This window comes from Phocoena phocoena, chromosome 11 (genome assembly GCF_963924675.1).
Source record: "Phocoena phocoena chromosome 11, mPhoPho1.1, whole genome shotgun sequence".
In the NCBI taxonomy this organism is placed as follows: Eukaryota; Metazoa; Chordata; class Mammalia; order Artiodactyla; family Phocoenidae; genus Phocoena; species Phocoena phocoena.
The window spans coordinates 60,815,560-60,842,819 of record NC_089229.1 but is presented as its reverse complement, the minus strand read 5'-3'; the positions used below and the strand labels follow the sequence as shown (position 1 = coordinate 60,842,819).

Here is a 27,260-nt window from a genome sequence, read left to right as displayed (position 1 = left end):
TAATATTTTATTTATTCACTGCTTATTGTCTCACTGAACTGTAACATCCTTTGGAGCAGTTTTGTTCTCCGTTGTACCCAAAACGCCAACAATAGGGCCTGACACATGGTAAGCGCTCAATGAAAATTTTCATTGAATTAACTACTATCTATGATAAAAATATAGCATTAGCTAGAGGAAGCATGGATGGCACTCGGCTGTGAAATCCTAAGGGCCTGAGTTTGACTTAATTTAGTCAGTAAAATGAAGGCTTAAAAGAGGTAAAAGCCCGTGGCAAGTAAGTGTTCAATATTTGTTACTTATTCCTTCTAAACATGCCCAATTAAAACCATCCTTAAGCAGAATACTGGGTTTGTTTTGCTTTAACAAAAAGCGATTTACAAAGAAACTCAAAATCTTCCCTTTCAGGAAACCAATTGTGGCACGCCCATTCTAAGTTCCAGCCAGCTGCCATTCGGTGCCAGAGAGGTGGAACCTGCAAGCAGGGCCCCGCCCCTTCCGCACCGCCCGGAAGTCTCAGGATCAGGAGACCCCGCCCCGGGCTCAGACCCTGCCCCCCGTCCGCGCGTAGCCCTACGTAAAGCGGGGTTTCGCGACAGCCCGTGCCCCACCCCTTTGGCCACATGTCGCGCAGGTCTTCCCGTCGGACGCCGCGCCACCTCCTCGCGCTGCTTTACGAACCCAGAGCAGTGCCGCCCCGCCTCCTGTGTCCCTCCTCGCCTCCCCGCCCCCTCCCAGTTTTGCGTCTCCTAGCCCGACGCGCTCGCTATAATCACGTGACTGCCTCATCCGGGTCTTTTGCGTTCTCTCTCCCTCTCCCAACATGGCGGCCTCAGGTGAGTGAGCGGCCGAGCGCGGCCAAGGACCGGGGTCCGAAGCGACTCTCCGACCCTGATCCATTGGTTCTCTGGAGTCGGGGGATGGGCGGCACCGCTTCCCTTCGGATTTGGGTGCTGCGGCAGGCTGGCGGCTAGGCCATGTGAGGTTATCGCCTCGGGATGTTTGGGGGGAGGGGAAGGACACCTTCCCCTCCCCCTCACACCCTTTTCACCCCGTATGCGCGAGGTTGGACTTGGGAGCAATGGTGGACTCTGGCTTGACTTGGAGTAAGGAGGAGGCGCAGAAAGAGCCGCGGGAGACGTGAGGCCTTCGCACAGACGTGAAGCACTGTGTCCGCGTGAAGGCGTGGTGGAGGGAAAGAGGCGGTTGGCGCGCGGACGGGTGCACACTAGACCAGGTCTCATAGGCGCGAGGCCTTTGCGGACGGGAGTGGGGGCAGGGAATAAAGGGGGGGGCAGTTAGAACGCGAGTGCGAGTCGGTGGAGGGGCGGGGGAAGGCGGCGGTGCGCGTGCGCGGTAGAAGAGAAGAGGGTAGTGGAGACGGGCGCTCCTTAAAAGCACGCGCGAGAGCCCAGATGGGAAGGTTTACGCACCTGTGTTGCTTTCTTTTTAGGTCCTTCCACTTTCTGACCTTCCCCTGTTAGAGTGTGACCCGGCGCTTATATTTTTACAAGGGTAAATGTGTTAGGTGTGGAGGTTGAAGTTACTGGAGTTAGATGGGGATGGGGAACCCGGTGTGGGGCGCCCACGTGTTGGAGGAGAGAAACAGGGTGGAGACCTACATTTGTTCTAGGCTGTTTTATTCAGGCAACGTTTTTACTGAGTGTGAGCTATATACGTGCTAGGCACGATTCTAGGTATTGGAGATACAATGGTGAGCAAGATCTGATCCCTTGACAACTTCCATTTTGATTTTGGTCGAGTTTTGATAGCCCCAGTGGTGGAGTTGGGCTTTTTTTTTTTTTTTGGAAGATATTTGCACAACTGCTTGGGGGTGCTTTTAGAATATTAGTGGTTCGAGTTGATTTCTTTTTTAGACTTTGGGAGAGGGAATATCGCTGACATGCAAGTCTACTTGCATTTCTGATGGACTTAGTGAGCTGTGCCAACATTTCGTAGCAGTAATTTTAGTTTGGCAGATATGGTCTCTTTTCCCTGGCATGACCCTGCATTCTACAAAACATTTATTGAACAACTGTTATCTCCGGACACTCATTTCTCACCAAGGATTTCTTTCCTCTGTTACATAGAAATGTATGTCTTTGAGGAAATTGAGGTGCATTTGAACATAATACCTTTTATTAGTGTAGTGCTTGACGTGGACCTAGCACTTTTTTGTATGTTGTATAATTTGATGTTCTGTGAGATAACATAGGCAGATATTGGTGTCTCCCATCTGAGGAAGATGAAATGATTCGTTCAGGGTCACACTGCGTGCTGATGGCAGAGTAAGGTCGATATCTTTGAAACTTCTCACTCTTCTCCATTATCAACTTGGAACTAACAAGGTTGGCTTCCATGTCATCCTAAGTTTGGGATGCTGCCCAAGAGCTTCATCTGAACTACTTATTTGGCCTGAATTTGTCATCCTGATGGCTTAGTGTCATAACCTAGAGAAAGGCCTGTATTCCCTTTCTCAAAACTTGTGTGGAATTTTTAGAGGTGGAAGACACCATTAACAATCTGTCCTTCATTTTACAGAACTGAGTGAAATCCAGACTGATTAAACTGGATGTACTTAGTGAGGTCTCCTCCTGTTCTTCCACTTTACCTGCCTGGAAGCCCTCATCTCATTTCATTTGGTTCCATGAATCTTTAGCTTGTGTAGTATGTGTAAGTTACACTTATGCTAGTGTCCAGGTGCAAGGTTGCATCTGACAGTCTGCCCTTGAGAAACGATCAAATTTCTTTCCCCACTTTGAATCCTTTCCCATTGCATTGACTTGGTTGAGTGACCAGTATTCCCACATGACTGTATTTATGAGTCCGTAAAATTAGTGTATTTTCAGTATACTACTTGAGGGTGCCTGGTGTCTTGTTGAAAAAAACAGATCTTACATTTTCTTACTGAAAATACATGATAAAACTTCATAGGCCTCTTTTACTGTTAAGTGAGACCCAAAAATTCTTTGCAGTAATACCAGTATCCAGTGTGACCCATTATTGAACTTCAAGAACAGGAGGTGTCCCAGAGCTGACTATTGAATCTACTCTCCTTATCTATGGGGGAGCAAATGTATTTGATATGGGTTAACAGTTTTTGAGACTAGACTGCTTTGAGATTGTAAATAGTGTATCTTTACCCACACAAGGCCTTTCATTTGCATAACACTTTCCAGAATTATATGTGTCATCTTGATTATTTTTTATGGGGTGAGGATAGTATCCAATGGTTGTTTTCATACAATTCTGACCCTTATGGTGAAAAGTAGTTTCAGTGGTTGCTATTATATGCTATTCACGTATTAACCTATTTTCATATCCCTTCCTGTATCATGTTTGTTATTCTGGGAGTAAGATACCCAGATTCAGAAGGCCAAGGTTAAAACTCCTTATGAAAATGCAAGTACAAATACAGAGAGAAGTACCAAGGTAAAACATCGTATTTCTAAGTAATGTCACTTTTTAAAAAATGTATATACTTTTATACAGCTTTGAGGTATGTCACATACCATGTATAGCTTGAGATAGGATACCCTACTACATTGTATTTGTCTCAAAACATCCTAGAATTTGTTTTCCTGATCATGGGGGAAAGAATTAACTTAAGGATTTGGGGTTTGTTTGGTTATTTTTAACTGCTTGTTTGTAATTAAGTATGTGTATGTACATTTATTATAAGTGCACACACCAAAGTCAGTTTCTTAGATTTGTAATGGATATTGCTGTGGTCCTAATGGTAGGAAAATGCCCAAAGCAAGAAGTTATTCTTGAATTTTTATAGCTCCTCTCTTACAGAAAAGCTGCGAGTACTTTGTGTAGTGATCTATCTGCATGATGTTGTATTGGACACTTATTTTATATATTTTATGTAAGTGATCAAATTGAGTAGTGTGGAGAGGTAAGGAAAAGGCAGTGTGGCATTTTCCTCAGATTGTGTCAAGATGAAGAAGTTGGACAGAGAAGAGAGGTCCCATAACAACTGAACATAGGAGTCAAGGTGGTGGAGCTTATTGGTCCTGACTTAGACTTTATTCTCTACTCTGCTAAACAGTAGCATAGTAAAAGTTGAAGCCTCTCAACACCGTGATATACTGCATTGTATGAAACATATTTTTGTGCCGGGCTCTGATCAGCAGATTAGTTCAGTTCTAGGCACTCTGGTATTTGAGTAGATTGCATTTGTACAGTATTGTTTCTTTAAGGAAATATTTGTTGATCGTTAACTAGCTTTTAATTCTGGAGACTGGCAGGATTCACTTCCCAGAAAGAAACACCTTGCCCATTAGCAGTCATTTCTCTTCTCCCCTCACCAGCCATTAATCTTACTGGGTTTTTGTATTTACTTATCCTGAACGTTTCATATAAATGGAATCATATAGTGGGTGGACTTTTGTTGCTAGCTTCTTTCTCTTAGCATGTTTCAGGGTTCATCCATCCATATTGTAGGATGTATGGATACTCGTTCCTTTTTATTGACAATTCCGTTGCGTGGACATCTACAATTTATCTATTCATCAGTTGGTGGGCATTTGGATTGTTTCCAGTTTTTTGCCTATTATGAATAATGCTGTGATTTTGTACGGGCTTTTATGACACTTTCTGACTTAGTCTTTTTTTTTTTTTAAATAAGTTTACTTATTTATTTATTCTTGTCTGCATTGGGTCTTCGTTGCTGCACGTGGGCTTTCTCTAGTTGCGGTGAACGGGGTCTGCTCTTCTTTGTGGTGCATGGGCTTCTCAGTGCAATGGCTTCTCTTGTTGCGGAGCACAGGCTCTAGGTGCGCAGGCTTCAGTAGTTTTGGCTTGTGGGCTCTAAAGTGCAGGCTCAGTAGTTGTGGCGCACGGACTTAGCTGCCCCGCAGCATGTGGGATCTTCCCGGACCAGAGATCGAACCCATGTCCCCTGCATTGATTGGCAGACGGATTCTTAACCACTGTGCCACCAGGGAAACCCTCCTAGTCTGTAGTTGCTAACACATTCAGAAGACTTGATAACCCTGTAAAGTAAGTGGGACTTAGTCTGGCAAGATCTAAAATTAAGAAACTTAATTTTTGACAACTTATCTGAATGTTAAGAGCTATGTGAATTCTCCTTCCTAAATAAGAGATACTAGTTTAAGAAAGATGGAGAAGTAGGGCTGCATTGTACAACAAATAAGCTTTATTGATTAAAGTACTTTAAGGTGTCTTCTGTTTTGTTTAAGGAAAACAGCACTTCCATAGATTTTATCACTCCAGTGTCTGTCAGTTGGTGCTTTTATTACTAATACAATGGAGTTAACAGGAAAACATTCTGAGAAAAATAAAGGAAGCATTTTTACTTGCTACAGCCTGATAGTCCTGAAGACTTGGTTTAATGTGGTCACTTTTCTGCTGATGTGCTTTATATAGGGCTAACGTTTCCTTTTGTTTGTCTACTTATTTGTTGATATGAAATTACCACTTAGAGCAGTGGTGCTCAATCATGGGCAGTTTTGTCTCACCCATCCCAGAGGACATTTGGCAATGTCTGGAGACATTTTTGTCACAGTGGGGTGGGGGGGTTGCTACTGACATCTAAGTTGAGACTGGAGATGCTGTTAAATATCATACAATGGACGGGACACCCCATCGCCCCCCAACACAGAATTACCCAACCTCAAATGTCAGTGATGCAGAAATTGAGAAACAGAGTTAAGCTGATCAGTTGTAGTATTTATTTTTATATGTCATAACAAAGCTTGTTTTTTTAATTAAAAAGACTGTAATTGTAAGATCTTTTCTTTAACCTAGATGAGTATATAAAGACCTTCACAAGAACCTAGTACTTAGTGAATAAATTACAATTGTAACGAGACAAGCAGGCAGTTAGAGGATTTAATAAAATTTCTGGGACATATGTTTTTTTTTCCTCTTAGTCCTTGTGGATTTGGTCTTAAGTAATTGGAATGTGTTTTGTTTATCAGGTGGTTGGTTTAACTTTAACCAATTCACATAAGATTTAAAGAAAACTAAGAGTTGGACCAGTTCAATCATTGTATCAAGGGATTGATACCCCTAGAGCATTAAATGATGCTTTACTTATAAAGAAGAGAACATTGCTGAAATCCTAAACATGGAATGGACCTAGATATTGAAGGAGCAAAGCACAAGGAGGATTTAGATAACATTGTTTCTTGGTTACTGAAATAAAATAGAGTGGAACAAACATTTAGGTTTATTCATTTTACTTTTTAAAGGCTTGTTCCTTTAAATCTGCTGCTTATATTGTGATTGAGTCAATGCTGCTGCTAGATTTAAAGAAACGGAAGTTAGGGATCTTGTGGAAGAATTTCAGCCTGTCTTTAATTGAAGACTGTCCATCATCCCACAGTGATTCTCAGCCAGAAGTTTTTGGAGGGGCCAGTCACAGAATCAGGGGAGAGGGAGATGTATGATTTGAAAAGACATTCTAAAACAGTGCTTTAATATTTTTCTTTGTCATGATATTTATTATTTTGAAATTTCAAATAACATTAAAGGAGAGTGTGAGACTTGTTTGTCAAGAGTCAAGGGGTAAAAGTTGAGAAACTCTGATTTAGAAAATTGATGTAAACCAGAATCAGACCAAAGGGCAGGTTAATTCCAGACTGTGCTGTTTTGGTATTAGATTCATATATAAAACAAAGGGAAAAGTGATCCCTCAGTCAAACTCTTACTATTCTTATGTTGGACTTGACCTCATTGTATGACTGACCACCAATTCTATTTTTTTTCCTCAGTGACCAGACAGATCATGATACTACATTAAGCCCCATGAAGGTAAAGATCTCTAGCTAGCATCATACTAGTCCCAGACACTTATTTTTAAATTGGACAACTAAAATAAGCCTATACATTATAAGCGTTCTACCACAGAGGTATGCTTTATGTCTTATTCAAATTAAAATTTCCCCTAGGCCTTTGCATATGAGCTAGGAGCAATATCAGTGCTATAGGACTTAAACTTTGCATAGCTGCTTTCTTTCAAAGCATATAATAGATCCAAAATATAACCTGGTGATCATAAATTATAGTTTTGGAGCAGGGTTAGTGTTAAGTCACTTGAGAGAGACCTGGAAACTTCATGTTCAAGACCATCTTTTCTCTGTATAATAACAGCCAAGTTAGTCTGGTTTGCACATTGAGACCATAATCTCAGTGTGCAAAATGAGGTCAAGTCCAACATAGGAATAATAAGAGTTTGATTGAGGTATCCCTTTTCCCTTTGTTTTATATATGAATTTAATTCATATTGTGTCCAGAATGTTCATAACATTCGTAGCAAGCAGGTCTTTAGTTCCTGAAAATGGTATTTTAAAGGAAAGGCAGGTGAGAGAACAATCTTCATTCAGTTAAGCAAATGGTGCATCGAGTTACAGATTCTTCATCCTCTTGGATGGAAAATGTTGAGAATTGGAACATGGAGGAGGAACTCATCATTATAAAAGCCATGAAAATGATCTTTGTTAACAGCAGAGCTGCTTGTTTTTTGTCTTAATTATGTCGCAGCTGTTCTCAGGGGCCAGTTTTAGAACTTCAGTTAGTCCTTTCAACTCTTCTGCGTTAGCTGCTGATGGGTGCCATTTCAGAAGTTCTGAGGACTGGAGAGTTAAAGAGCCAAGGTCAGGCCACTAAATGGAGCCATTTAGAGATTCCTAAAGATTTCATAACCATGGGAAACATTTAAATTGTTGGTTCTTAGGGATTTCCTATGTTTTCCCTTTAGTATAATATCTCATCTTCATATGTGATATTAAGGTAGGGAAGGAGATCTTTTTTTTTCCTAGAGGGCAGAGAAATCGAGCTGTGTATATGAGTCTTACAATTTGAACACTTTCAAATGACAGTGAGTACATTTGCCCTGGTTGTGATAACCTGCCATAGAACTAATAACAAGCTTTTTAGGGGCTGGGGCTCCCATGGGAAGAGCCCTAGACTTGGTATCCAAAACCTTAGGTTTAATTCTAGCTCTGCCATCTAATATCACTGTAACTTTAGGATGGTCATTTAACCTCTCTGAGACTTGGTTTCCTTCTCTGTAAATTGATAGTAATGATTCCTTCCTCATGTGCTTATTTTACGAGTATCAAACAATTCTCCAAAGTGTCATACAGAATATATTATTAGGGATAGGGATTTTGTTTTATTTCTTTGTGTCCCAGGAGCAATAAATGTAGTAACCTACAAAAATCTCAAATGCTACACAAGTGAATATAGTAGGAAATAAAAGGTTGCTGCCCCCACCTCAGTTTTACTCCCAGAGTAAGTTTGAAAACCCTTCTGGACCCCTTTGCATCCGTATGCATAATGTATATTTAAACAACAGGGACTTACGTAGGGGCTTCCCTGGTGGCGCAGTGGTTAAGAATCCACCTGCCAATGCAGGGGACACGGGTTCGAGCCCTGGTCCAGGAACATCCCACATGCCACAGAGCAACTAAGTCCATGCACCACAACTACTGAGCCTGTCCTCTAGAGCCTGTGTGCCCCAACTCCTGAACCCTCATGCCACAACTACTGAAGCCTGCACACCTAGGGCCTGTGCTCCACAACAAGAGAAGCCACTGCAATGAGAAGCCCGCGCACTGCAACAAAGAGTAGCCCCTGCTTGCCGCAACTAGAGAAAGCCCGCGCGCAGCAATGAAGACCCAACGCAGCCAAATACAAATAAATAAAATAAATTAAAAAAAATTTTAAAAGAAAGGGGGACTTACATAATATGTATTCTGTAACTTTTTATTTTTCACATCTCGGACTTTCTGTGCCAGTACATTGTGCTTTCTCCTTTATATCTGCATGGAATTCTTTCACAGAAATGTACCACAATCTGAACCTTTGATGGGCATTTATTGTTGCTTTCTTTATAAATACATTTAACAATAGTGCATTGTACAACTCTGTAAATACCCAAGTATTGATGAATAATCTTTCTCTGGCCCTTTTAAAATAGCAAAAAAGAAGAATAAGAAGGGGAAGACTATCTCCCTAACAGACTTCCTGGCTGAGGATGGAGGGACTGGTGGAGGAAGCACCTATGTCCCCAAACCAGTCAGCTGGGCTGATGAAACAGATGACCTAGAAGGAGATGGTAACTTTTCTTTTGTTTTCCGTCGTGTTTGGAATTTTCATTACCTTCTAGACAAAATCTGTTCCACAATAATTGTTCTCACGTGTAATTTGGAAGGAATTTAACTAATTTTGTAGAACCTGCAATCTTATGTTTATGTATTTTGTAGAATCTTAGGTTTAGGCTCTAAGAGTTTGTGATGGGGGCTAAAGTGGTGATTCAAGAGAGCTTAGTGCTAATTCTGGCTATTGCAGTAACAGGGCTTTCTCAGGGTGCTATCCTTTTAAACCTTATTTTCTTCATTTGTAAAGTAAGTACTAGATTATTTCATTTTAGGTCTGAAATTCTGTGATGTCCTCATAAAGTAATATGCAGTATTAACCTATACGATCTTTATACTCAAGAGTCAAGGAATAATTTGTTCTAAGAGCTATTAGTATGAAGTCAGGGCGTCCCTGGGTAAACAGAACTGGTCTGAGGAATAGGAATAGGAATTATGGTGGGAAAATGCAGAAGAGTCATTGGGGTATCATTTGAATAAGTTCTGTGCCTTCAAGAAATAGCCAGGAACAGATAGGAGCTATAAAATCGTTGGGTATGACATAAGTCTGATCACCCATCATTTTTCTCTAAAAGCTTTAATTGCAAACAGAAGAATACTTTTTCTTTTGTGACCTGTTTTTGTAACAAGAAATTTCATCTAGATCATGTTTTCCATAAGTGTTGGTACCTGAAGTACAAATTCATGGGCAGTGCTGTAGGGACAGTATCTCCTAGCTCCACTAAGATTACCATCCTACTGCACTACCATCTGTGTGACCTTGGGCAGGTTACAAAACCTTCCTGAAATCTTAGTTTCCTTTTCTGTAAAATGGGAAACAAACTCACATGATTATTACAAAGGTAAGTTGGGATATAATGAATGTGAAGTACCTGGCACACGGTAACATTCCATAAATAGTGATTGATATTCTCTCATTTCTCTGCTGCATAAGGAATAAGTTATGATTCTGTTAACAAAAGCCTGGGCCTTGAAAGGCCTTGAAATACTTAGAAACAAAGAGACAGTAAATAGTACTGAGTCTTTGCATTGCTATCTGATTCTGACATTTCAGAAGCATTTTGTCTGTAAAGGGTCCTTATTGCTGAACCCCCCTACCCTTTTTATCTGTTTATTTCTTGATACAGCTTATTTAATACTTGGCGCTTAGCATATGTCCTCTTATTCTACAGTGGCAGTAAGGGAAGTTTCTTCTAATTTCTTATGTCTACTTTTCTATCCTAGTTTCAACCACTTGGCATAGTAATGATGATGACGTGTATAGGGCACCTCCAATTGACCGTTCCATCCTGCCCACTGCTCCACGGGCTGCTCGGGAACCCAATATCGACCGGAGCCGTCTTCCCAAATCACCACCCTACACTGCTTTTCTAGGGAACCTGCCCTATGATGTGACAGAAGACTCCATTAAGGAATTCTTTAGAGGATTAAATGTAAGTGTAAAGGTTTTAGGCAATTAACTAGATATGGAGGGTACTGTATGGGTAGTGACTGTCTCTGAATTTCTGTGTTGAGAAAGGATCTGAGGTTGTGTCTATACTTGGAAGAAACAGGTACATAATTTAGTGGTGTTTAGGCCCTTTGGCTGAGAATGTTCTCATCTAAAACCAGTTGGACAGTCTTATCAGCAAATTTAATACCTTATTGGTATAGAGAGAATCTCAAAAATATATATCCCTTCTCTATGAAATTTAAAGGTGACATACCCAGTTAAACGTTGGAAAGTGGAAGAAAGTTTCTCTGAACTCAGCTGTTCTGTTCTTGACATTCAGGCTTATATCAAAATTACATTTTAATTTTTTATATGAATACGTTTAACTGAGCAGATGTGTAGTTTTTATTAACAGAGTCTGTTCACATATAATGGGATTCACAGGCTTGCTTAAAAAGCTTAAGGCAGGATGTTTGAAAACACTGACCTAGAAGTTTCCAGAAAGACGAAAAAGTGAGTATGAGGTGCTAAGAATCCTTTTTCTAAACTTTGATGAAAAAATACTTAGGATTTCAAAAATGGAAGAATGAGTAATAATTTCCAATTCTATTCGGTTTTTCTCCAGAGTCTTTGCTGAAGAGAAGACATTAAAAACTAGATTTCTTCTAAGAATCTGCTCCCTCTTTCACTTTTTTATTTTGGCTGCGTTGGGTCTTCATTGCGGCGTGTGGGCTTCTCTAGTTGTGGGCTCCAGAGTGCTTGGGCTGTCTAGTTGCGGCTCGCAGGCTTAGTTGCCCCGCGGTACCTGGGATCTTAGTTTCCCAACCAGGAATCAAACCCACGTCCCCTAAATTGGAAGATGGATTCTTAACCACTGGACCACCAGGGAAGTCCCTCCCTCGTTCGCTTTTTTTTTATTATTATGAATACAGCAGGTTCTTATTAGTTATCTGTTTTATACATATTAGTGTATATATGTCAACCCTCCTTCGCTTTTGTTATGTTGGTTGACTTCTTTACTAGATCCTGTTCTCTGCAATGGGCCATCAACTTCTGTAGCTGGCTTTTCTTGTGTGATTATTTTTGTTCACAACTTAACAAATTTTACTCTCTGTTTAATTATGTAGTACATCTAGAAGCATGGCCTGTTTCCAATTCCTCTCTAGTAGCCTCTTTCTTCCGTAGAGTGTTGAATAATCTCTGGCCTGTTCAGGCTTTTCACCTTTGTGCTCTAGAATTGGTCTGTAGCTACTTCCTTTTATTTTATTCCCTTTTTATTTTGTTCCTTTTCCTGCTCTCCTCATAAGTTGAGTTAAACTAGAATTTAAAAGCGGCTGTGACAAAATCTATATCTCAGGAGCCCAGAATAAAGTATCAAATCAGTGATGCAAAAGATAGCTTGAATATATGCAAAATATTGGAGAAATGAAGAAATAAGTAAAAAGAGTTAAGAAAACAGACATAAAAAGTGAAAAGTACAATTCAGTGGTTTACCATCTCAGAATTCGGCAGAAGGGGTAAGTATGGTGAGGGTTTACAATCCAGTGTTTGATTCAGCCAAGCTATTAATAATGAAGAAAATAAGTAATGTTTCTCAGGTAAGTTAGCTTGCCAAAAAATATACTGCCCAGAAAATTTTTTGGCAAAAACTGAGTCAAATTTCTGAGAGACAAAAATTGGAAATAAACTAATTGTGGAACACAGGCAGTTCCTCTTAATTGAAAAACAACTAAAAACTAGAATGAAGCAGAAGTCAGGGGTACAAGGAATACATTGAACTCCTTAGTTTTTTAAAGGTTAAATTCATATTGTTCAAATTGAAAAGGTTTAATAGGGTATACGATGAAGTCTCTCTTGTATCCCAAGAAGAAGATAAATGAACAAGAACATTGAATTAGGAAATATTTTTTGTTTCTTTCCTCCTTAGATCAGTGCAGTGCGTTTACCACGTGAACCCAGCAATCCTGAGAGGTTGAAAGGTTTTGGTTATGCTGAGTTTGAGGACCTGGATTCCTTGTTCACTGCCCTGAGCCTCAATGAAGAGGTAAATAAACTAAGGATGGGAGGTGAGGGCTGGGAGCTAACAGCTCTTGTGTTTATCAAACTGATAGTTTTTAGGCCAGGTCAGTAGCTATTTCGAAGGTTCCCATAGTACCTACGAAGAAAAGCCTGGATTATTTATCAATATACCGGTTAACATTCAAGATCTAGCACGTCACACCTCCCTTCTGCAAGTTCAGCAGGGCCTAGTAATTCAGGAATGTGTTTAGGTGGGAAATTGTGAAGAAATCCACCACGAAGTCCTTAATAAAATCTCACGTTAGTTCACTCACAGCTTTGCCTCAGCTCCGTGGCTTTGCTTTTTCAAAATAATATGACCAGATCAAGGCAAATAGAAAAATCATGTTATTTTAGTATTTAAAGATGTTACCTCATTTTCAGGGAAGTAATTTTTTATTTTTAAGAGGGCTCTCCTGGGAATCTGTTACAGGAGAATGACAGTAAACATTCAGTCCTGCTTTGTAACATTACCCATAGATGTTTTTTAATCCAGACACTAGAGGTTCTGTGGGGAGAGGAGATTTAGCTGTTAATACATGAGGGGGGATGGAGATTAAATCTAATTGAAATACAGTTATTTAAGTGATTGGTGCCATGTAGGGATTCCGAGGCTAGCCAGAGCAGGATATTGAAACATTTAGTTACTTGTTAGTGATGGAAGTTTCTAATCCAAGAACTGCTTTTTTATCTCTAGTGAGTGACTTTAGAAATCAAACTGATTATATATCGAAAGAAAAAAAGGCTGTTTTTTTTCTCTTTTAATTCCAGAAACATCTCATTGTTCGTTGAGAAGGCAATTTCCAATGCCATTTGTGCCATAATTCTATGGTCCATGTCTGCCATTGGACGTGATTGAAAGCAACTCCTCTTAAAATATTTTTCTTATCTCATAATTTGAGTACCACCATGATAATATGAAGCAGATGTCAAATAGGAATAAAATTCATGTATTTAGCTAAATATATGAAAAGCAAAAGTTGTTTGAAAGTTTTTCTTCTCAGATCATTTTAGGTTTTAGTAACATTACTAATTTTTACCTCTCAGTCTGAATAAGGAAAAGAATACCATACAATTGTTATTATCGAAAGTTTGCTGAATTGACTGTTAAATAAAGTGTTGTCATGGTCCAGACTTGGGAGTTAGTTTGTATTTAGAGATATCATCATAGTGGTATTTAATATAATTCCAGGTGTTCTTAACTAAATTTCATTGTTATCCTTCTTCAACTGTAGATTCTACTATGAAATGAGAAAAATATCATCAGTAGAAATAATTGGGTTCAAAGTATATAAATAGTGATGTGGGAAAGGGAAATCAGAGGGTATCCTGGAGGAACTGATTTATCGTAAGGTAATACTGAGTGAAAGAGCTTGAGATTATAAACAGAGACCATGCTTTATGCAACTTTGCTGGTGCATAGTAGGGACTCTATAAATGTTTGAATGCATAATTGCCCTGGACCCAAATAATACCTTTTCTTTAGCTAGTTGTCTAGAAATGTTTTTAATTTATTACATGTGACAAATTGCCTGTGATAGTTAAAAGGTTAAATCTGTTCTGTGAGGTTCGACTTTATAAAAATAGTAAGACAGTTGACCTGACATTCATTTAAGCCCAACTTAAATGTTAATTCTAAGGGGTTATTTTATATTCAAGTCTTTTATAAAGGATTCTTTAGCCAACAGATTGTAGTGTTGGCTAGATTACAGTGTTTTTCCTTTATCTTCCTTCCCCCAGTGCTTCTGCTATGCCCAGACGTTCAAGGTCACTCATGGGATTTGTGCATAATGGGGCAAAAGGTTGGTTAATATGGTCCTATGCTCTCAGTCTCTAGGTAACAGGAGAATTCGAGTGGACGTTGCTGATCAAGCACAGGATAAAGGTAGGAAAGATGATTGAATGTTTTGTTTTGTCATGGTCCTGGGAAGACAAAGCAGAGGTGCCCTTCCCCAGAAACTTGTAGTAGAGGCAGATAGTGGGGGCCACCTTAACCTTGAGCAGTAGTTCTTGACTGAGGATGGTTTTGTTTCACAGGGGATATTTGTCAATGTTGGGAGACATTTGGGTTGTCACAACTGTGGGGAGGGCTCCTAATGTCTAATAGCATCCAGGGACTATCCTATAATGCGTGTGACAGCCGCCCCAACAAAGAATTGTCCAGCCCAAAATGTTGGTGGTGTTGAGACTGAGAAACCCTGATTGACCTAGATGAACGTTAAATATATACTAAATAGATTACGTACTTAGCAGCACACTGGACACAAGAGGAGCCTGATTCATGTATATTTGAGGGGGTTCCTGGCCTATCTTTAAAAAATTTTAAGATGCCTATCCAGAAGATGAGACAGGTAAGCATTAAGCCAGTAGGAATAAATGTGAGGAAGGGAGTCACTTGGTTGAGTTGGAGAGCACACTTATGGGGCCTGGGGCGACTTCGTGATGATGCTGTGGTGTAAGCAAGAAGTGCAGTATGTGGGGGCAGCAGGGGGCCTCTGTGCATATGAGAAATATCTGGCAAAAGTTTTTGTGAGCTAACCTGCGTTTTTTCATTTTATATATCTGTAGACAGGGATGATCGTTCTTTTGGCCGCGATAGAAATCGGGATTCTGACAAAACAGATACAGACTGGAGGGCCCGTCCTGCTACAGACAGCTTTGATGACTACCCACCTAGAAGAGGTGATGATAGCTTTGGAGACAGTAAGTTCATTTTTATCTAGTTAGTTTCTTGTGTATTCTGGGGGGTTGTTTTGTAATAGGACAAATGTGTTAATGTAGATGATCACCATGGCAGATGAAGAGGAGGGTAGCAGTAGATGCAGAAAAAAATTTAAGATGCCCTTGAAAATAACAGAAAATTCATTACCTTCAAAAATACTAAATGTCTACCACGTGCCAGATACTTTTGTAAGCTCAGGATACAGCAGTGAACAAAACAGACAAAAATACTGTCTTTGTTGGACATTATTTATACCAGGGGAGAGAAACAATATGCAAATAAAATGTAATTTAGAGAAGGGGAGTAGAGAATGTCATGGGGTAGGAGCTGGGATAAACTTTTACACACACCACCTAAATCCAATAAAAGCTTTTGTAAAACGTTTGTGGAGAAAATGCTACAACTTTATTGAAATACATGAAGAAAGACTCAACACTGTCATTTCTTTTTTTAATGGAAAGGACCTTCTGTTGAGTAAAGAAATGACTAAGTAGTGGTTTGTCTATATAATGGAATATCTGATAGCATAACATACATGTGATGACAAGGATAAAACTCAAGACCTGTTTTGTTTGGCCGCGCCAAGCCTCTTGTGGGGTCTTTGTGTCGTCCCCCTGTCCGTCTGCATCCCCCCTGCCCCGGTCCAGGGATCAAACCCTTGCCCCTGCACTGGAAGCGCGGAGTCTTAACCTCTGGACCACCAGGGAAGTCCCTTAATTTTTAAAATTTAAACTACCTGCGGATGAATGTTCACGTAGACAAAGTGATGTCCTTTGCAAAATGAAACCATTGTTTTAAAAGGAAGCTGTCATAAAACTAAGATACTTCTTAGGCCTACTCACAATTAAACTCAAAATGTCTTTTAAGTTTTTTTGTTTTGTTTTTTAATTGGTTCATGTTTAGACATTGAGGGTTTTTTTTTTTTTTCATATAAAAATCTGGGTTTCTGACATGTCACCTGAAGCTAAATAGCATGCAACGATTTTAATATTATAAACAATCCAAAGAACCTTCTTATATGTATATCTGTATAATGTGTCCAGTTACTTGCTCAGGTTAAATTCCTAGAAATTAAATTGCTGGCCCAGAGGGTATACATGTTTTTTAAATCTTTTAGTATATAGTTCCGAAACAACTTTCAAGGCCTTTGAACTATTTTTAACTCAGCAGAGTAGGAATTGACTTATTGTGCTAAACTTTGCCACTACAAGATGTATCGTTTATTTTAACCTTTCCATTTGGGCAGTAGAAAACAATGTCCCGTTTTAGTTTCTGTTACTTAAGCAGTAACATGTAATTAACCAGTTGTCATATGTTACATATATTTTTCTTATTTTGTTTGCCTCTCAGATTTGTGGTATGTGTATTGTTTTTCTGTGCTAAACTTTTTGTTTGCTGGGCCACGTGGCTTGCGGCATCTTACTTCCCCTATCAGGGATGGAACCCAGGCCCCCTGCAGTGGAAGCACGAAGTCCTAACCACTGGACCACCAGGAAATTCCCTCCATGCTAAACTTTTTAAGTAGTCTTTGGTTCTTTGGTATCAGGCATGAAAGATTCCAACTATATTTTCTTCTGGTGCTTTGTGCTTCCATTTTTAGTATTCACATCTTTAATCCTGGAAGTTCGTTATGGGATATAAAGTAGTCCCCGCCCCCCCTCATCTGTGGGGATACATTCCAGGAACCCTCCTGGATGCCTGAAACCTCAGATATTACTGAACCCTATGTTTTATGCTATGTTTTTTCCTATACATAACAGTATACTGTAATAAAAGTTACATGAATCTGATCTCTCTCAAAATATCTTACTGTCCTGTACTGTACAGCGTGGATATGCTGGACAAAGGGATGATTCACATCCCAGGCAGGTTGGAGGGAGACGGCACGAGATTTCATCATGCTACTCAGAACAGCACACGATTTAAAACTTAACGAATTGTGTATTTCTAGAATTTTTCATTTAAAATTTTTGGACTGGTTGACCACAGGTAACTGAAACTTCAAAAAGTGAAACCACACATAAGGCAGTACTACTGTATAGAGATTTTTTCTCCCCTCACTCCCTCCTAAATTGTTAACCCAGCAACATTTATTGAATTAGTGGAGAACTTTTTAAAATAAATACCAAGGAAACTTTAATTCAATACAAATTCTTCTACCTTGGATATAATGCGATTTTTTTTTTTTAAATAATAACAGACACAGCAGTGAATATGAAGTCATGAAAACAAACTGACCTATTGGGCTATGTTTGTTTTTATCAGTATGTGTCAAAGAAAAAGGAATGACGTTACCTGTCTCTTTCCTCTCTAGAGTATCGAGATCGTTACGATTCAGACCGATATCGTGATGGGTATCGGGACAGTTACCGTGATGGCCCACGCCGGGACATGGATCGATACGGGGGCCGAGATCGCTATGATGACCGAGGCAGCAGAGACTATGATAGAGGTCGTTGTAAAACACAATTAAGTTAAATTGCTTTCTTTTAAGAACTCCTTTCTTGCCTTCTCCCTTCCAGTGTGATGATCACAATTTGGGATATGTTTACAGGCTACGATTCCAGGATAGGCAGTGGCAGAAGAGCATTTGGTAGTGGGTACCGTAGGGATGACGACTACAGAGGAGGCGGGGACCGCTATGAAGACAGATATGAACGACGAGATGACCGGTCATGGAGCTCCAGAGACGATTACTCTCGGGATGATTATAGGCGAGATGATAGAGGTAATCGTTTGCTTTTGCTTACTTAATGGGGCATAACCGCTAGAGGAACTGGTTGGGAATTTTTCAGTTATGTTTCAGACCCCTTAAGTGGGCACAGATAGAAGCTACACATAGTAAAGGTTGCATCGGAACATAATGGAAAGAGCATCAGATAAAAATGGACATAATGGAAATAAAGTCTAGTTCTAACCTGTTTTAGCATATAGATTTTTTCAGTTAAAATTTAATTGGGGCTTCCCTGGTGGTGCAGTGGTTGAGAGTCCGCCTGCCAATGCAGGGGACACGGGTTCGTGCCCCGGTCTGGGAGGATCCCACATGCCGCGGAGCGGCTGGACCCGTGAGCCATGGCTGCTGAGCCTGTGCATCCGGAGCCTGCACTCTGCAACGGGAGAGGCCACAGCAGTGAGAGGCCCGCGTACCGCAAAAAAAAAAAAAAAAAAATTTATATTGAATAAACAAAGTAAAAAACATTTGCCAGGCATTCTTATAGTATGATCTCACTTAAAATAGGCTGTTTTAGACCCATTTTTCAAGTGAAGGAATGAGACTTAAACATGGTCTCATAGCCAGTAATTGGTTGGCACTGTGGGTTAAAAACCAGGTGTTGCTTATTTCAATGCCACTGATACCAAGTAGTTGATACTCATTAATTAATGGTGAGATGTCAGTGTACCTATTCTAAAATTATGCCCCTGATATTGTATCATTTATATAAAACATATATTGTGTTACAACTCTGACCTCTCAAAAATTATTATAAATGGCCACCATTTGTTGTTCTGACTTGAGTGATGTCATTTCATGTATGTATGTATTGGCTGCAACGGGTGTTCGTTGCTGTGCACGGGCTTTCTCTAGTTGCGTCGAGCGGGGGTTACTCTTCCTTGCGGTGCATGGGTGTCTCATTGCAGTGGCTTTTTTTTTTTTTTTTGGCTGTGTTGGGTCTTGGTTGCTGCACACGGGCTTTCTCTAGTTGCGGCGAGCGGAGGCTACTCCTCGTTGGGGTGCACGGGCTTCTCATTGTGGTAGCTTCTCTTCTTGCGGAGCACGGGCTCTAGGAGCACGGGCTTCAGTAGTTGCGGTACACAGGCTCAGTAGTTGTGGCACACGGGCTTAGTTGCCCTGCGGCATGTGGGATCTTCCTGGACCAGGGCTCAAACCTGTGTCCTCTGCATTGGCAGGTGGATTCTTAACCACTGTGCCACCAGGGAAGTCCCTAAAATTTATTCTTAAAAGCGTTGATGATACCTGTTTCCTCTGTTTCTATGCAAGAAACCTGGAAATAGTAGCTAACATTTATTGAGCGTTTATGCTGCACCAACAGTGACCTGAGTGCCCACACAGGTATTATTTACGTATTCTATGTGGTAGATGTACAGTTATCGTCTTCCCTTTACTTGTGAGAAAAGTCGAGGCTCAGATGTAGTCTTCATTGACTACTGACCTTTGCCTCTTATGCCATTTCTTGCCTCCCCCAATGGCTGTACACCTGATTTCCAGCCCCCCTTCCCCCCGATGATCAAACCCCCCACTCCTTCTAAGATCTGCCCCCCTTGTCCTCAGGGTCACTGCCACTACCTCTGTGCAGACTTCATTGCTATGCCCACGTTACTAACATTTCCCTGCCTCACTCCATTTTCACATTGGCCCAAGTAGTCTTTCTGGAACAATATCTAATTTGGTTATTCTCCTCCTTCTAAAACCGTATCTTGTCTCTTCATGGCCTGAAAGATAACCCTTTGTACCTCTGACGTACAAGGGCCTTCACTGCTGTACCTCTTCAGTGTTGTCTCCATCCCTTCCACAAAAACTGCCCAACCATCATATTCCGGATGTTAGCATGGTATCTGAAATATAGGTGTTCCAGTTATTTGTTGAGTAGGTAAACGAAATTACCAAAGGAAGAAGGAGACATTGTGTACCATAGTGGGAGGAGCAGTGGAGTTGCTTCAATAATGTGGATTTCATTCTTTGGTCCACCAGGTGTTAGCTGTGTGACTTCAATGAGTTCCTCTTTCTGACCCCAGTTCTACCCTATTCACATAGGTAATGGGCTCTTTGCAGGGTTATACAGATGAAAAATGTATCTCGGAAGTTATATAAACTACCAGCTTAAAACCCTTGTAGAAAATTTAAATCTTGTTAAACAATACCCTCTTTGTTTGCAGATGCATAGATATATGTAGTAAAAGACCAAAGACACGTAAGAATGATAGATACCAAATTCAGCATACTAGTTATGAGAAGACAGCGCAGCACTAAGCATGTTATCGGGAGGCTTCAGTGGTTTTTGTGGTGTCAGGTGGTTGATGTACACAGGCTTTCTTTATATCTTCTATGTATTTTGTGTCTGAAATACTTAGAATAAACACTGATTTTGAGAAATACAATATCCTTGAAGCACTCAGGTTTATCTTGAAATATTCTGACAACTTGGATCCAGGAAGAAGTCAGACTCCCTTACAGTTTATATTCTAATGTTCGGTGTTGCATGCTTTGCCCTATGAATCACCATCAAATTTATATTATACACAGAGATAATATAAGAACTAGAGCCTTCCGCATCATACTGTTACAAGTTTGTCTTAACCTACTGAAGCAATCCATCTTCCAGACCTCATTTTTTAACAAGATAGTTTTCATCCAATATCTTATCATAGTCAAAAAATTTCCCACAGATAATAGTAATCATGATAAATGCTTAATTTACCATGGAAATTTTTACTGTTTTTAGTCTTTCCCTCAGTCTGGTACTGCATCATGGATGTGGTAGTGGAAAGATTAATTGGACTTGGTTCTTTGGGCCACCCATTTTTAAATGATCTCCCTTTTTACCTTTGCTGGATTGGCTAGGCCACTCACTAATCTGAATCCCAAAAAGCATTTCGTAAGAGGTATGTCTGGAAATCTGGCTTTCAGCCATCGGCTTCTGATGATTTTCAGAAACTATTACTTAGAGTTTCATTTAACTTAGGTCCCCCCCAAAGACCCAAACTGAACCTAAAGCCTCGGAGTACTCCTAAAGAAGATGATTCCTCTGCTAGCACATCCCAGTCCAGTCGAGCAGCCTCTATCTTTGGAGGGGCAAAGCCTGTTGACACAGCTGCTAGAGAACGAGAAGTAGAAGAGCGGCTACAGAAGGAACAGGAGAAACTGCAGCGTCAGCTGGATGAGCCAAAACTAGAACGACGGCCTCGGGAGAGGTGAGGTTGTCTTGTATTACGGATTTCACATCCATGAATCTAGTGATTCTTTTTTTTTTTAATCCTGAGTCTTTATTTTAACATTTATTTATTTTATTTATTTGGCTGTGCCGGGTCTTAGTTGCAGCACACAAACTCTTATTCGTGGCATATGGCATCGAATTCCCTGACCAGGGATGGAACCTGGGCCCCCTGCATTGGAAGTGCAGAGTCTTAGCCACTGGACCACCAGGGGAGTCCCCAGTCCAGTGATTCTTAATGGGGGGCTTACATCCCCACGGGGCACTTGGGAAATTCATGTGGGTGTTACTGGTTGTCACTTACTAGCATTAGTGTGTGTGGGGTGGGGCTGCTAGGTGGTCTGCAGCGTGTGGGAAAGTTTCTTTACCCAATGAAGAGTTGTTGTTTATCCCTCATGATTTTCGAAAGGCCTCCTGGGCCCTGGTGGTACTTTAATACAAGAGTCTGCAAATTGTGGCCTGTACCTGTTTTTATAAATACAGTTTATCTGGCCCTTTAAGAAAAAATTTGCCAAACCCTGCTTTATTGTGTAGAGTAAAACTCCACCATAGTGAGGTGAATGGATTTACCTCTTTTCAAGTTATTAGGGATGGAGTAGGCAAAATGTTTTCACTGATACTAAGTGTAGGCTGTAAATTATTTTCCAGTTATTTTTATTTGTGTGTATGTTGGTTATATTCTCTGTTATTTCAGGATAGTGTAAAGGAGTGTTTATTATTAAAAAGATGGCATGACATCCAATAGCGTAGACACCTCCTATAATACGCTGAAAAGCTAGGCCTGGTTTTGAGCAATTTGTGGAATTGTGTTACCACTAAGGGAGGGCAGAGTCGTAGATTATGTAGGTTATGTAAAAGCAGAAATCCTCTTTGGATTTCTTTCGGTTAGCAGCAGCATATGTGGATCTTTCTGTAAAAGTGAAGTGGCATAAAGGAAACTTTGGAAAAGCAGGGGATACCTGTATTTAGAACCAAAGAATGCTAATGTCTGCTGCTTTCAAACGGTTTGAGCAAAAGAGACAGGTGCGTGCACCCACACATAAATAAAGCCAGCACGATAAAATATTAATAAGCGATAGTTCCTGAGGGGTCGGCATGGGTCCAAGGTGGCCTTCACTGAGCTGGACGTGATGTATTTTGTCAAATCTCTTTTATACAGACACCCAAGCTGGCGAAGTGAAGAAACTCAGGAACGATCGAGGACAGGAAGTGAGTCATCACAAACGGGGACCTCATCCACATCTGGCAGAAGTAAGTCAGACCAGGGTGGGTATCTTATTATTGCCCTTTTCCATAACCTATCCATAACCAAATTATGCAGAGATTTTGGAGTATTAGCATAGATTGATCTGACTTTCACATCTGCTTTGAAAAGTCTGAGAAATGTGTACCAGAAGAGACTTCTGTTACGGGTGTGTGTGCACATGTGCATTGAGCCTCTATGTGGAAGTTGATCAGTGGTTCCTCGAGTTCACACACATATATGTATCCTTCTTCAAGTACCAACGTTCTAACACGGAGAACACAGAGAGATGATAATCCTAAAATAAAGAATTCTCATTCCTAGGAGAGGTCAGATAGCTATCCTTGGAGTGTCATTATTTTTCCTATTTCTCTTGCATCAGTAAAACATTTTCGCCAGAGGACATTTGGAAACCAGTTTGGGGATAATTGTATCTATTGGGAATCAAATTCAGGTCTGTATTTAAGAATAATGATGGAGGGGCTTCCCTGGTGGCGCAGGGGTTGAGAGTCCGCCTGCCGATGCAGGAGACACGGGTTCGTGCCCCGGTCTGGGAAGATCCCACATGCCGCGGAGCGGCTGGGCCCGTGAGCCATGGCCGCTCAGCCTGTGCGTCCAGAGCCTGTGCTCCGCTACGGGAGAGGCCACAACAGTGAGAGGCCTGCGTACCGCAAAAAAAAAAAAAAAAAAAAAAAAGAATAACGATGAAAAGCAGTAAACTCAGATGTGGACCGTTTGCCACTCTGTTGAGGTCTTAATAGATTGTTGTCCAATAAGCCCTTTTCTCCTGATGCTTTGACCTTCCCATTCTGACTTCACAGATGCACGAAGGAGAGAGAGTGAGAAGTCTCTAGAAAATGAAACACCCAATAAAGAGGAAGACTGTCAGTCTCCAACTTCTAAGCCTCCCAAACCTGAACAGCCTCTAAAGGTAATGCCAGCCCCTCCACCAAAGGAGAATGCTTGGGTGAAGCGAAGTTCTAACCCTCCTGCTCGATCTCAGAGCTCAGACACAGAGCAGCAGTCCCCTACAAGGTGAGTCAGCTTGGAAACATAGCAGTTGGTTGGCTATAGACTCTTCAGTGCTGTGCTATCATGGTGGAAGGTGCCCTGTGGGGTACTGGCCTTATGGCACCTGATAAGTTCTGCCATCTTTGCTGTCATAGTTCAAATTCTGTGGTGTGCCGGTGGTTCAGTTTTCTGGAGTTTTGATAGCTGGTTAACATCACTTTGGTGACTCAATCTGCACACACTATAAATCGGAACCCGCCAATGCCACATTCTGGCAGTACAGCCTTGGGGGGTCACATCACTTCCCTAAGTTTTAGGATTCTCATTTGTAAAATAGAGGGATAAGATTAACCTAGCATGACTATAATAATTCTAAAGGACATGACATTTGGTCAAGTTCACATAATTGCTTTCATTGTTGCTTTCCCATATTTTAATGTTTCACAGCATTAAGTATGTATTTTTGGTTCTCTGTAAAACTTCACTTGAAGTAGAAGTTTCTTATCTGTTCCTTCCCTAAGATAGCTGATGGATGTGGTTACATGTTTTCCTTCTAGTGGTGGAGGGAAAGTAGTTCCAGCTCAACCATCTGAGGAAGGACCAGTAAGGAAAGGTAAGGCCAAGAGGGGAATAGGTTATTCGCCCAGATAGAGGCCTAGATTAAAAAAAGTCCCCATAGAGGAGTCACAAAATACTGAATATCATTGTATTTTGCACCCATTTTTTTGTGTTAAAGGTTCTTTGACTGTCTGCCTTTTCTTTCCAGTAGAGGGCAGGAGTGGCCTCTTTGGAGAAAACATAGAGCCCTGCCCTTTCCCGGTAGAACATTTCTTTGAAAGGGAAAAAAAAAGAATCGGAAGGAAATTGACATGCTCAGTCCAGATTAGAAATGTTGCCATCTGCAAGGCCAAGGTCACTACACAGCATCATAGTCCTTATTTCCACTTTGCTTTTTATGATGGCATAACCCCACAGTGGAATTTTTTAGTGGATCTTGTTTGCGCTGTGTGTGTCTGTGTCTCATAATAGAAGGGAAGAGGGGCTTAGGAAGGAAATCTGATTGGGGGTAGTTGTCATTTTCCTCAGTACATATGGGCACACTTCTCTTCAGCTTAAGGGAAACCTGGGAGAGGAAGAGTGTCTATTTTACTGACTTCCATTTATTTTTGTGTCTCCACTCAAGCAGATGAAAATAAAGTAGATGGGGTGAGTGCCCCAAAAGGCCAAAGTGGAAATTCCAGCCGTGGTCCAGGAGATGGAGGGAACAAAGACCTCTGGAAGGAGTCAGATAGGTACGTGTGTTCCCTCCTCATCTGTAATCTTTGATCTGATGCTAGATACCTGTGTCTTTGTATGAGAAAGTTCTTGGTTCTCCAAGCCTTGCCAGATCTCCCACTGTGAACCCATTAAAGTCAACCAATATAGTCAGTTACAATTCTGAGAATCTAGATTACAAAATGTCCAGAGAGCCAGAACTGTTGATTGGAGGTGCCTGTTCAGTACCTCAGAGCTGCTTGTGAGTGTTGGGAGAGTCCTCTCCTAAAGTTGCTCATGTCTCTGCAGGAAAGATGGCAAAAAGGATCAAGACTCCAGATCTGCACCTGAGCCAAAGAAAGCTGAAGATCCAGCCTCTGTGAGTGTCAAAGACTTGCCCTCAACTTCTTGTAGCTTACTTTTGCCATTGAGATCCTGTACATTTGGGGCTGCAAACAGAGTGGTTGGAAATAGGCATTGCCGCTTGTTCTTACCGATCGTGTCTATTACAGAAGTTCAGTTCTGCAAGCAAGTATGCTGCTCTTGCCGTTGATGGTGAAGATGAAAATGAGGGAGAAGATTACACCGAATAGACCTCTGCATTCTGTGCTTTCTCCTAGTCTCTCACCACCTGGGAACATTCGAGAGCAAATCAAACCTCTATCCAGACAAGATAAAATAAAACTCACCATCTCCTGGATACCTTTCTTAACTTTTTTTTTTTTTTAAAAAAAGAAACAAAATGAAATTGTTTTGCATGCTGCTGCAGCCTTTAAAATATTGAACTAACTGGAGAATCACCAACGTAGCCAGAGAGAGACGTACAGCTTTTAATGCTGTAAGTTGAAAGTTGTGGTGCATTTTTATGACACGTGCAGTTGCCTGTGTGATTAGTGCCTAGGGGCCTCCGTTTAGCAAGATGGCAGTGATAGTGATGCAGTGTCTGGAATCTAGTTGGGCAGTAGGCAGGTATAAGGAAGAGTGTGAGGTTTCTACCTTTAATTCTTATCCTGTTGTGGCATACATGAATTAGCAAACAGTATCTGATTAATTCTCCATTCTTGGCAAGGTAGGTTTAGTCTCTGATGTTGTTTTAGTCTCCAGGAGGCTGCCAGCCCCACCTCTTATTTAATTCTGAGTTACTGGGGCCAGCCTAAGGGGGAGTTCCTTCATTTGTGCCCCCCAGGGGGGTAGGTGGGAGTGCGTCTACAGACCACTGAAGAATAGGATTGTTTGGTGACCAAAGTAAATGGGGAAATCGTGATTTGAAAAGAAGCTTGGGGATTTGATGAATTATTTTGCACCAGTAACAGGGAAAATGGTATGACCTCCAGTAAACACATAATCGTTTACCTCCTGGAGCAGGAAGCACTTAGGGGTTGTGGGAATTCCCAGGTCTTTTATGTGTCCTGGTTTCACCCTTTCTTAAACACTGTCCCTTCTGAAAGTTCAAGTATATCTACATTCTGTTGAAATCTTGGAGCTTTAAAAATTTAGATTCTTGTCATCATCTTACGTTCATCTTTCCTGTTAACCTTCCTACAGGCAGCTTCTGCTTAAGTCACATACTTGACCTCCTAAGCATTCTCTAGAGCCCCTGGGAGCTGTCCAATGAGGAATCATCACTGCTTTTTCTCAAGCAGATCTTGCCTCCTTCATGCTTTGACACTCCTTCCCTCCAGCCATTCGTGCTCCTGCTGCTTTGACCCCTTTTACACCTCAGAAAACTTTAGAATTACCAGTCTTAGGTGGTGAGCGAGGGTGGTTAAATTGGGAGCCTTTCTTACAACCTTGATAGGGGTTTGAGGGGCTTTTTAAAAAACAAAAGTTTCCTTCTCTCCAAGTGAAATCCCACACCAATGTTTGGATTTATAATGTGGCCTAGACCAATGTGTGTTTTTTTTGGTTCTGTTTTTTTAGCATCCCCTTGAGAGAATAAATGATAATGGAGAAGAACAATTTCAAAAGGTCCTGGCTTCTCTTGCAACACAGTAGCTTTACTTGCCTGCTTTTATGTGCACCTTGGTACTGTCAGCTCAACAGATGGTGTCCTTACAGGCAATATTGGTACCTGCAGAGAAAAGACACCTTGGTCTCTTCTCGCATCAGTCCTAGGTTAGACCCTTTACAGCCGTGCAGGGGTGTTGGTTTATGAGTGCTGCAGCAGCGAGCATAATGAATCATTTACCCAGTGGACATAAAAGACATACCAAGTGAAGTAACTTTAAATAATTGGCTTGGAGTGGGTAGTAGCTAGGAAGTGGCTTTTAGAGATACCCAAGGTTGAGAGGGTATTTTTTTTTAACCATTTGCTATAGATGATGAAAAAGTAGGGTTTGCCCTCTTCATGTCTGCTTCCAAATAGATGTGTCCAAAAAAGCTGTTTTTTCCCCCATTCCTCTACCCTGCCACCCTGTTAAAACAAACAGGGATTTATGACCCGCTCCTCAATACATGT

The 27,260-nt window shown here is 41.0% G+C and overlaps 1 protein-coding gene across 5 annotated transcripts; it reads left to right on the top strand.

The window, feature by feature from the left end:
- Positions 1–774: 774 nt before the first annotated feature.
- EIF4B (eukaryotic translation initiation factor 4B) lies at positions 775–25,874 on the top strand. Of its 5 annotated transcripts, none has more exons than XM_065886580.1 (15): positions 775–836; positions 8,954–9,091; positions 10,356–10,564; positions 12,491–12,607; positions 14,452–14,506; positions 15,190–15,324; positions 17,658–17,795; positions 17,898–18,071; positions 21,046–21,274; positions 22,454–22,545; positions 23,359–23,572; positions 24,106–24,161; positions 24,735–24,840; positions 25,112–25,181; positions 25,315–25,874. In XM_065886580.1, exons 1-15 carry the CDS (start codon positions 824–826, stop codon positions 25,393–25,395), a joined length of 1,827 nt encoding a protein of 608 aa, XP_065742652.1. In that variant the 5' UTR covers positions 775–823; the 3' UTR covers positions 25,396–25,874. The 5 variants fall into 5 exon arrangements, with proteins under 5 accessions (XP_065742652.1, XP_065742654.1, XP_065742651.1 ...); XM_065886579.1 differs by having other exon boundaries at positions 803–836; positions 22,454–22,560; positions 25,315–25,502; XM_065886578.1 differs by having other exon boundaries at positions 804–836; positions 22,454–22,560; positions 24,732–24,840; positions 25,315–25,502.
- The last annotated feature ends 1,386 nt before the right edge of the window (positions 25,875–27,260 follow it).

Bases quoted from the DNA above. Each gene is read 5' to 3' on its own strand.
- EIF4B (XM_065886578.1), top strand. The intron at 24,162-24,731 runs GTAAGGCCAAGA...TCTCCACTCAAG, and splicing joins GGAAGGACCAGTAAGGAAAG to CAGATGAAAATAAAGTAGAT. The intron at 25,182-25,314 runs GTGAGTGTCAAA...TGTCTATTACAG, and splicing joins AAGCTGAAGATCCAGCCTCT to AAGTTCAGTTCTGCAAGCAA.